At 45.2% G+C, this 12,019-nt stretch overlaps 1 protein-coding gene across 5 annotated transcripts in view; it reads right to left on the bottom strand.

The window, feature by feature from the left end:
- The window catches only part of RALGAPA2 (Ral GTPase activating protein catalytic subunit alpha 2), a 398,803-nt gene extending 387,307 nt beyond the window's left edge, over positions 1-11,496 (bottom strand). For 2 of the 5 annotated variants that reach the window (XM_088477335.1, XM_088477337.1), the window contains exon 1: positions 10,992-11,495. In XM_088477335.1, the coding sequence (XP_088333461.1) occupies positions 10,992-11,097 (106 nt within the window). In that variant the 5' untranslated portion in view covers positions 11,098-11,495. Of the gene's footprint in view, positions 1-10,991 lie in introns of all 5 variants that reach the window. The other 3 variants (XM_088477338.1, XM_088477336.1, XM_088477339.1) reach the window with 3 other exon arrangements.
- Between the last annotated feature and the right edge of the window lie 523 nt (positions 11,497-12,019).

Genomic DNA, 12,019 nt, shown 5'->3' with positions numbered 1-12,019 from the left:
TGTTTTGCATTCACAGCTCTTGTCTCAGTTTGCCAATTTGTTGTTTACATCCCTCCCCCCTTTATTTTCCGTATCCCAGCAATACTAGCTTAAAACACTGTGTGGCACGCTACACATTACTATAAACAAAAACTAATATAATAAAATATTTTTTATATATATGTTCTCCCCAGAAAATGTTTTCAGCCGGGTGGCATCAAGAAGTAGCCGGGTGGGGGACTTCGCAATAATAATATGTTTTGAACCCTGACCTTATAATGGTTTAAACTTGAATTAACAATTTATATATTCATTTTCCTCTTCTTATTAGAGGCCCAGTCATCTGATTATGAAAAAGCTGCAAAGTCTGTAGGATCTGGTCCTTTTTATACAGCTCCCAGATACTGTCCCCACTATGCAGGCTCCCAAAGTGCCGGGTGGTGCACCCACAAAAAACAGCCTGGGGAGAGCACTGGTTGCTGTTGATTTAAATATTTATATGCATCACAGACTATCCAATAAAACATTCTTTATATATATATTTCACATGTAAATAAATTATGAGTACAGATGCTTTCAGTTCTCAATATCTTCATCTTGGTAACATCAAGTCTATAACTGCTTTGGCCTGATTCTGCTATCACAATGCTTACACCTCATGCTCTCCTGTAATAATAAAGTGTTCTTACACCTTTGTATCTAGCTGCGGTAATGAAGACTGACTGTGCAATCACCAGTCACTGTAACGGGAAACAGCAGCAGTCACAATAGTTATTATATGAGGATTTGGATTTCAGTTTAATACAAACAAGAAGATTGGAAGTTACAATGAGAGACCCTCACAAAGATGCCTATATTACAGGTATACTCTAAGCTGTATGCTTACACACAGAAAAAGTACATATTACAGCATCATCCACACCAACCAATCAGGCTACCAGTTCTAAAGTGCATATTCAGTGTGGCTTTACGTATTAATTCTCCATCTCCTGTCACATCAGTGTGTTCCAAATGGTTAAATGGATGGGGACAAAACATTTAGATAATCAGATCATCAAAATATTGCCCGGTTTTGCCTTTAAACCATTTTCTGCTTTAAATCTAGTGTCTATCTTGCTGGAAATGTGCCGATTCCTGTGTTTGCAGGCTATTGTATGTGAGTCCTAGTCACTAATTTGATAGTGTAAATATTGGGGGGTCAGCATGTGGCAGTGAGCACTAGATGTCAAACTACTGAGGGAAAACAGTAGTATCTAATGCACCACTAATGGGAAAGACATTACATTAAAAGAGAGAAAATGCTGAACCTTTATTATTATTTTTTTTAATCATTTTGGGCCTGCAATTTGTAAATGGAAATGTGACCTAACTAATCAGCTGTTAATCACTCATTCTACAGCTCCTGATTGCCACTGATCTGTGCTCTATTCTCTGCACCACCCTTAAACTGGGTACACACTGACAGATATATTGACCAATCAATTGATCGGCCAATATATCTGCTGCCCGTCGGTGATATGTCTGTGAATGACGTCGTTCACAGATCTATCACCATGGCTGTGCTGCACAGCTGATAGACAGATGTCTGCAGACATATCTGTCCATCGGCAAGTGTGTACGGGGCGGTCTGCAGCGGCAGCCGTGGGGAAGGGGGTGGACATGCCCCTGCTCCGCGGGACCCGCCGTCTCCTCCTACACACTGAACACAGAGGATGGTTGTTCAGTGTGTACGAACAACCATCATCTGCAGATATATCTGTTTAGTGTGTACCCAGCATAAGGCAATTCTCTAAGTGAATGCTCCAAATGCTCACCACAGTTGGGGCAGGGAGGGTGGAGGAGCCCACTGGAAGGAGCAGAGCACTACCCAGCTCACATCAGGAACTTAAATTCAAGCAATTGTCAGGTTACATATGTGTCCTTGCTCATTTATTCTCAATATACCATGTAGCGTGATATGCCTGGCGTGAGTGAGCCACCGGGTCCTGTGCAACTCTGCTAGCGGACTTTTTTTTTTTGCCGGAATGCGTCCCCATACATCAGCAATCGATTGAAGCAATTATGGCATAACATACCTTTGTTAACTCTCTCCTCGAGGTCCAAAGGGTCCACAGGAATTACCTTGGGGGGGGGGGGGGGGTATGTGTTTGGAATGATCCCGGCACCAAACAGTTACAAGCTTTAGCTCCTAGTATGCACTGGGTCCTCCTCCATATATACCCAGCCCCTGGCAGTTTACCAAGCTCAAGGCAGGAGAAGGACAGAAGAGAAGGAAGGACAATTGTACCACACAAACACTCTCTCTAAGAAGAGGGAATCATTGAAATACAAAAGAAAAAGATTACCCAATAACAGTGCTTTAGGGTGGGTGCCCTGTGGACATCGAAGAAAGAGTTAACATACCTTTGTTATACCATAACTCTTATTTTCTTCTTCGGGGTCCATAGGGTCAACAGGAATTACCTTGGCGTGTCCAAAAGCAGTTCCCTTAAGCGTGGGGACGCTCCTGTTTAGTAGAAAGGAGAATCCGACGCCCAAAGGAAGCATCCTGAGAGGCAAAATGTATCAAATGAGTAGCATTTGAGAAAAGTGTGGACGGAAGACCACGTGGCTGCCTTGCACCACTGTTCAGCAAAGGCACCACGACGAAACGCCCACGATGGTCCCACGGATCGAGTAGAATGTGCTGTCACTGTGTTTGGAACAGAGAGATCAGCCTGTGTGTAAGTTTGAGAAATCGTCATACGAAGCCACCTAGCCAGAGTCTGTTTATTAGCTGGCCAACCTCGCTTATGACAGCTATACAACACAAAAGAGAGAATCCGATTTCCTAATGGAGTTGGTGCGATCCACATAGATACGTAGGGCGTGTACAACATCCAGAGAAGCTTCACCTACAGAGAGGCCTGAAGACGAACTACAATTTCTTAATTTACATGAATGTGGGATACACCTTAGGAAGGTAACCCGCCCTGGTACGAAGAACAGCTCTATCCTGATGAAAAATCAAAAAGGAAGAGCAACAAGAAAAGGACTGCCAAATCAGAGACCCTGCGGGCAGAGGAGATAGCAAGAAGAAAAACTGTCTTCACTGTCAACCACTTAAGGTCTACTGATTTCAGTGGTTCGAAAGGGGCAGCCTGTAGAGCTCTGAGAACCAAAGACAAATCCCACTGTGCTACCAGAGGGAATAAGGGAGGCTGAACCCTCAGAACACGCTGAAAAAATGTCCTAACATCAGGCAGCGGGGCGATCCTTCGCTTAAACCAAACTTAGAGTGCAGATTCCTGAACTCTCAGGGTGGCCAGGTAGAGACACCAGTCTAACCCAGCCTGGAGAAAAGCCAGCGCTCGGGAGACCCTAAAAACTTCAGGATCATATTTTCTATGCTTACACCATTGAAAATACGAGTGCCAAATCCTGTAATTGATGAAGGCAGAGGAAGGCTTCCCTGCCCTAAGCATCGTCTGAATTACAGAATTAGTAAAACCCTTGGTATGGCAGTATCCTGACTCCTGAGAAGAGTAACCATGACTGCCATTATCTTGTTAAACCCCCGAGGGGCTTGCGGACAGACCAAAGGGCAATGTTGCTGACGAACAGCAAAACTCAGAAACCCCTGGCAATAGGTACATGCAGATAAGCATCCTGTATGCCCAGGGCCATGAAATCCCCAGGTTCCATTGTCAGCATAATTGACCGTAGGGTGTACATACGGAACTTGGACACCTGGACAAACCTGTTGAGAGATTTCCAATTCAGAATAGAGCGATGAGACTCCTCTAGCTTCTGAATCAAACACTAATCTGAGTAATATCCGTCCTTGTTAACCAAAGGAACCAGGATTATCACCCGTGAATTTAGAAGCCTGATTGGTCTACCAGAGAGCAAGGGAATCTGATGGGGGAGTAGTGTAAACAACTTTCTGGGAAGTAACCCTTTAGGAAGGTGGCACCTAAAAATCTCCAGTAGGAAGCAAGATTTACCACCTAATGCACTCTCCCTGTGGGAGAGGGTAAACAGACACTAGTCTCCTTGGAATCTGGAACAGTTTATCTGGAATGTTCCATGCTTCCCCCATAAACTCAGTGAGCTGTACAGATTGAGGTAATCCATCCTAACTCACCTCCTGGTGCCTGAGCACCAGATTTATTAGGTTTTTAGCAGCCGGTACTTCATCTTCTATAATGAGGATTGAATCAACCGCCCCTGCTAGAGAGGAACAGCCACTGAGGAATGACGCTCCTCCTCTCGGAAATAGGCCCAGAGGGAGAAACTTGTGTATACTCAGCCTCCTCAGATTATACTTATATCAGACTCTGAAAGCAGGGTGGACTGAGAGGATGGTGCAATCCATTTATATGCTTAAATGGCTGATGCCTTATTTGCCTGTAACATATGCAGATAGGTAAATGCTAAAAGCCAGATTCTGAACTGAGTGGACATAACCCTCCTTCCAGGAGGGATGTATGAGAGGAGGAAACATAGCAGGATGTAATCACTGTGGGGAAACCCAAGTGGGAGGCAGTGTGGGGGCTGATAAGCGATCCACTAACTGTCACAACCTGAAACCAGGGGAGCATTCAAGGTGACCCCTGAACAGGTGCTGGCAAGGTGGACTGTTGTAGTGTATACCATCCTGTATGAAAAACTGAGAGGCCTACTGCACAGGGTTTACGTGAAACCAGCATAGGGACAACAGTCTCCCCAGGTGCACTCCTGCGCACCAAACAAAAAACGGAATGCCTTTAGCCAGTGGCAGGGTATATATGGAGGACCCAGTGCATCCTGGGAGCTAAAGCTTGTAACTGTTTGGTGCCTGGATCACTCCAACCACATACCCCCCAAGGTAATTCCTGTGGACCCTATGGACCCCGAAGAAGAAATTTGCAATGTATCGGCTTCACAGATTGCAACCAAAAAGTGATTGGAATTGTTAAATCAGATTGTCCAACATGATGAATTTCACAGATCAATTGGGGCTGTAGATTGCTAGTGTATGGACATGATCAGCAGATTTGCAGACCGTTACTAGTAATATGATGGGCCTTTCAAGATTGTCAGATCTGTTTGCTGAAAATTATTTGTAGTGTATGGGCGCAGATTGCTATTTGATATGTGATACTTGTATATCGGTGTGTGACGGAGACTGTAAACGGAACCTGGCGTGGAAAAAAGCTGTGGCCACTGCATCGTAGCACTTCACATACTGATTGAGACACTCAGTTGCACGCAGACATACAAGTGTCGCAATGCTTCTTTAACGCATTTTCGCAAAAGAGACACAAAAAAGACATCTGGCACTAGCAGTGCCTCACGGGAGCAGGCGTGCCGAGAGGAGCTGTTTGGCGCGACTGCAGCAAAGACGAGTGAGAACACATCTGCACATTCTCTAAAGTTCTAGCTCAGCAGTTTAAGTGTAGCATAAAGCATGATATGCTTGTATTAGGATCATTTTAAAGATTTCCACTGTCTTAAGTTGGTGGCAGCTTTGCTCCTGCTGGCAGTGCCCCTGAGAGTACCAGCACAGTTCAAGCAGTAGAGGGGAGGAGCTTCTATCTGTACAGACCTATTCTCATTACTTATTTATAGGAGCAGTAAATGGTATACTCAGACAATGGACCAATGCATTAAAGAGAGCACTGGGGAACTGATGTGTTCTTCTTCAGGCATGTGAGGGAAAGGTTTTAAGACTATTGATTAACCTTGAGTAACCTGCTGTTCTTTCAAAAGAAGCCAAAATTATGCAAAAAATAAAAAAAGGAAACGTAACCAAACATTAACAACCGTCCCAATCATTACATTGGTTCCTAAGTGGCTGACACAAGATTCATATCTTCCATTTATAAGATACACAATGTTGAAGACAGTACATGCTGTCTTACAATCTATAGACAAACATTAACACAACTAAACTAATCCACTTGAGTCATTTACTTTAATAGATTAGCTACTGTCAATATGACCACTTACGGTTTTCTTACTAGCGCGGATCATGGTTAATGTGTTACCAACAGAAGTGCACTGAAAGTTCATTGCATGTTAGCAACCGATTCACACATGGCAACCAGCACGTTCTGCAACTTTCTTTACGTACAACTTGAAAAAGCTAACAATGGAGTTTCTCAAACTGACAAGTGTCAGATAAAACAACTACACACATTAAATATACTAAACACTATTAGTAATTACAATAAGGGTTTCTTCCAATTAATATCAACAGACTGGTTTAAATAACATCTTAAGGTGCCCATACACGGTGCGATAAAGCAGGCCATCTGACGGATTGGTACGATTTGCCTCCTATATCGTGCAGTGTATGGGCACGATATCGGATAGTGCGCGCACCCGTGGGGTCGTACATAGCACCCCCAAATCTTACTGCAGGTTCAGTCAATCTGGGGATGCGATGTGCGAACCCATGCAGCGCTATGCGGGTGGGGGAGCCGGCATTTTCTGCATGTCGGACGTAGGATCCCCCGTCACGTCGCCAGCTTTACACAAAATACCCAACCTGTAACAGTGTTAAAATAGAACACATACCATGTTTACTTTGGTAATTAATTTACTAAATGCAAACAGTTTCCGTTTCTGTATACACATTACATCCATAAACTTTCTCTGTAATAAACAGCAGCATCAGAAGCGTATGTACATATGCCTTTGCACCCCAATTCACTATACTAGCCTTCATACAGAGCTAATACAGCTGGGGAATTTTTATTTACATGAACCACTGCACTTCTCCTACCTCCTAACATACCGGCCACAAAATGACGGATCCAATGAAAGGCGCTTTCAGAGAGCAAATAAAGGACAAAGCTAAAGGACACTTTATGCATTAATTGCATTTGTAGGGAACACTCTGTTTACAGTTGCATTGCAACCGTGCTTCCACATTGACAATGATATCATTACCCGAGAGATGTGTCCTCATACATCTAGCCTCAATATGCCATGCAGTGCGATATGCCTGGCGTGAGTGAGCCTTCAGGTCCCCTGCAACTCTGCTAGCACCGGGCGTCTTTTTTTTCCAAAAATGCAATGCGACTAATGCACCAGGAGACTGTGCTGATTAAAGGTAGCACTTCGCATGCTGATTGAGGGACTAAGTCGCACACAGATATACAGGTGTCGCATATTAATCAGCACAGACTCCTGGTGCGTCCTAGTCACATCGCATCGCGACTTAGACGCATTTTCAGCAAAAGAGACTTTCGGAACTAGTAGAGTCCCACGGGACTAGGCGTGCCGAGAGGGGCTGTGTGGCGCGGCTGCAGCAAAGACGAGTGGGGATACATCTGTATGCCAAGGACCTCATTCAGGATTGGACGCAGTCCTAAAAGGTGTCCAGAAGAAATAAAGTAGAATTTTGCTACCTATTCAGAGTTGGGGACAGACGTAAAATGCGACCAACTCTGTATTGGTAGCGCACCTCCCTTCTCCTGCAAGAGAAAGGAGCAGATGTACCAGGAGTACAATAGAAGGTGTGGAATGGCTTTAAGTATAAAAGATGCCAATCGCAAACACAAAGCACACACATTACAGGAAATGGCAGGAGAGTGCAGATAATAAGTACCCATTTCAACTGGAACATGTGAGATGCTAATTGAACAAGACGCAAACATAAAGTTATAAATTTTTATCAAACACAAGAACAACATACATGTGGGCAGCCTTCCCCTTCTTAAACTGAGTAGTAAATATACTCTACTTTTGGAAAATGAGTATTCAGTACACTGTAGTCTTGCTTTTAAATCAGTTTTAACAGTTTAACTTCATTTGTATTAATGGGCGTGATTGACACATTCGACGAATCAGATGTGGCCTACGACCGTTATCAGCATCAGCTCACAACTTACACCAGGTGTTGTGTACCCACAAGTCATGTCCCTCCAAACACGCACGTGTGACTTTTCCCCAGAAATGACATCAGAACGCCATTATTGTACTTTGTTAGCGTCTACACCTCTCCAACCCCTCACCTATGCAATAAAATAATTATAAGAGATGCAAATGAAAGCAGCGTTCATCTATCTTGCTTTGGATAAGATTATGCAAAATCAATATGAGAACAGCCTACTGTGTGTAGACTCTGCTATTCTACTGTAATAATGACATTAATATACAACAAAAATGTACAGATTACTGCATTTTCACACATATGAGGTTTGTATGTGTCCTGTATACAAACAATGTATGTCAAAATGCATGGAAAACACGTATCAATGATTTCTGTGGCATCATCCACATATGTATTGACAACCCACTGTTGGGAGTTGGCATTTACCAACACAGAACTCTGCATTTCTCATCCGTTAATTCACATTTTCCATGAACAGAGTCCTGCTCAACACTTTGAACATTTAATCAAATGTATTGATATGAGCACCGATAGAAAACAACCCATTTTTGCAAAGATACATTTGGACAAGCTTTTCAGGTACCGATTTATAACTATAAAAACAAAGAAACTTAACACATGTGAAATGTTTACAGTGAATATATATTGTTAGTAAATTACATCCATTTGTCAGTTTCATTTTACTTGCCTGCAAGGTAGTACAATAAGGGGTCAAGTCAATTAGGAGCAAGTAGGGAGAGTTGCCGTTGCAACAGCACTCGCCCCATTCACTGGCCCAATCTTGCTCCAACACATGGATTTTGTACATAGCCCTAATGTGGCTGCAAACAAAAATCCACGCATATGGCAGCACCAGAAGTGCCGCATATAGCCATACCCAATTGCATTACGCCCTTAAGGTTAGGTCAATCTGTCTGTTCGTTCAGGCTAATCTGTTGAACCACTGGATGGATCTTGATGGCGTTTTCACTATTCTATACAGCATTGGTCCAGAAAGGTTTAGGTGTATGAACCATTCATCTTTGGCAAAAGGGAGCCAAGCAGTGACGATTTTAGTGAAGTCACAGAAAAAAATCTTGCACCAAGCTGCTGTATAGGAGCTGGCCAGGGTGATGAAACAGCAAGAGAACATCTGAAACTGAGGGGTCTATTTACTAAGTAGTGTTAGGAGTCAGAGTGAAAAGTGATAAGGTGCCAGCCAATCAGCTCCCAACTGTCATTTTTCAAACACAGCCTGTGAGATGACAGTTGGGAGCTGATTGGCTGGCACCTTATCACTTTTCACTCTGTCTCTTAACACTGCTTAGTAAATAGACCCCTGAGACTGAATGAAGCAAGTCACAGAAAATAAAATTATTGTGCTGTGTGTGTGTGAGTGACTACTGCTGCTGGAGGGCAGAGGGCTGCGCTCTGATTGTCTCTAACTGTCTCATAGAGCCAATCAAAGATAGCAATGTGCCCAGTTAATTAGCAGCAGCCTAGAAAGGGGAGGAGTCAGGGACTGAACAGGGTCACGGCTGTGGCAGAGAGAGAGAGAGAGAGAAAGACAGCCTCCAACGAACCAATGAAGATGCCCTGATGCAGAAACAGCCAGGAAGGAGCCAGAGGAGGCATAACTTATCAGGAATTTAAAAAAATACAACCAGCGGAACACCATTGAATGCTTTCCATTCAATGGTGGCAAGCATCGGACCACGACCATCGGAACAAAAGCATTGACTGTTAGTAACCATTGGATTTTGATGTCCATCCCTATGCCGAACCTGCAAGCGGACACCGGCCACCACTCCTCCACCATGAAGTGCTCCATCTCCAGGATGATGTTCCCGCTCACCCACCCACCCTCGGCGTACACAAGGTACCTCCCACGGAGAGATGCAGGGGACTTTGGTGACAAGGTGTAGGTTATGAGATACCGGGGGATTTGGTGACTTTAAACTGCTCCCGTGTGAAGCCGGGGCAGGTCGCTAGTTTACCTTTAAAAAAATTTAAATTCCTCCAGACACACAGAAGCACCACAGCGACATTTAAGACATAAATGAGTATGAAACATACCTTGGACAGCTACAAAAAAAAAAAAAAAAAAAACACTAAGAAAATTTACAGAAGGTGAAGATTATTATCTGGGATTCTGGAGTGAGACCCAGGGCTGGATATAGCAAGCCTTGGAGAGAGATAAAGTACCAGACAGTTCATAACTGTCTGATTACAGGCTGTGTTTGAAAAATGATAGAAGCTGATTGGTTGGTACTTTATCTCTCTTCAAGGCTTGATACATATACCCCCCATTTCTGATTGCTGGAATATGTAAAGCTCTGGGTATCACATGGTCAGCCCTGTCCGATAGGTATAGTTGTATATTGCAGGAGAGTATGGTTACAAATGGGTATGGCTCCAGATAACAGGTGGGTATGATCGCAGATGGTTATGACAGCAGAAGGGTATGGCTGCACATGGCAGGTGGGTATAACCACAGATGGGTAATGCCGGGTACACACTTGACGATATGTAGTCCGATCCTGTACAGGATTGGAGCGACATATCAGGTACATCGTCTAGTGTGTACCCCATGATAAGTGCGCTCCCGCGGGTCGCTAGCGACATCGCTTGTCGGTCCTACTGCAGGGCTGACGGGGGATGCTGCTAACGATGCCATGCTGCAGAATGCAGTATGACAAGTCCCTTCCCCCGTCGGACCCAACATCGGCAAGTGTGTATGCACTTGCCGCATGCCGGGTCACATGGCCAGCGATGTCGTGCTGAGTACACGTATGTATACACAGCTTAAGGCTGCAGACAGCAGGTGGGTATGACCACAGATGGGTATGGCTGCAGCTGGCAGGTGGGTATGACCGCAGATGGGTATGGCTGCAGCTGGCAGGTGGGTATGACCAGATGGGTATGGCTGCAGGTGGGTATGACCGCAGATGGGTATGGCTGCAGGTTGGCATGACCGCAGATGGGTATGGCTGCAGGTGGGCATGACCGCAGATGGGTATGGCTGCAGGTGGGCATGACCAGCTCAGACCTTTAAAACACAGAATTAACACACAATAATATATAACAACATACACTGCAGCATGCTCACTCATGTAGTTACAATACAGTGGAGGTATGACAAGGATCAGGGTGATGACCCCCCACTCACCTAGCACAGCCCGCAGGTGTCTCAGCCGGGTGGGTACGTCCTTCCTTGGGTCCAGAACTTTCTGTGTAGATTTCTTGAGATCTCCATGACTTCTCCTGGAAAACATCCCGCCCCGCGGGGAGTATGAGCGGGGTGCCTGCGGTGTACTGCTCCCTGGCTCCCTCTTCACTCCTTGGGACCTATCGCAACAGCCGCACGCACCGGAGTCGCCGCGTGTGTGTACAGGGGAGCACAGGTCAGATCGCCGCCCGCCTCTGTGCGTGCACCTTGCGATGGGTGAGAGCTGTCCTCCAGCCTGTGCCCTGCCCCAGGCTCCGGCTTCCGTGTCCCTTCTCCCGGCTCCCTGCTCTCTATCCTGCCTGGTTGCTTCCTACCCGGGCGGGCGCTGTAAACACGGAACTGACGTCAGATCGGCGCCGGGAGGGGGAGCGCTGAGTGTGGAAGGCCGGCAGGGGGCGTGCGCTCCGAGCATCTGTCCCTCCACCACAACCACCACCAGTGACCGCCAGGCTTCTCCCGTGTTCCCACCACAGTCACACAGAGGAGACCACGCTGCTTCCCTCACAGTCACCCACAGCTGACAGATTCGGTCTAAGTGGATGAGCAAAGATTTTTTTTTTTTCTTTGTAAACTTTGTTTTACAACTCTCTGGGGTCTATGTACTAGGCTTGGTGAGAGATAAAATGGATGGAGATAAAGTATCAACCAATCAGTTCTTAACTGTCACTTTACAGGCTGTGTTTAAAAAATGTCAGGAGCTGATTGGTTGGTTCTTTATCTCCATCCAGTTATCTCTCTCCAAGGTTTAAGGAATGGCCACTTTGGGCCCTTGACCATTTTACTGCAGAGCAATAAGCGTGTTGTACTGTATTTTCTTCAATACCCTATGCCCGCCTTTCTGAGGATGGTCATCACAAGATAGCCAAATAATAGTGGCGGCCTGTAGCCATTGAAGCTGCCAGTCATCGGCTTCCGATGTAGATCCATAGCCCTTCCAATGGGTTAGCTCCATTCTAGAGTTTTTACCA

The sequence above is a fragment of the Taudactylus pleione genome, unplaced genomic scaffold (assembly GCF_031769625.1).
Source record: "Taudactylus pleione unplaced genomic scaffold, aTauple2 ptg000201l, whole genome shotgun sequence".
NCBI lineage: Eukaryota > Metazoa > Chordata > Amphibia > Anura > Myobatrachidae > Taudactylus > Taudactylus pleione.
The sequence above is the reverse complement of the archived record's forward strand: the minus strand, read 5'-3'. Positions and strand labels throughout refer to the sequence as shown.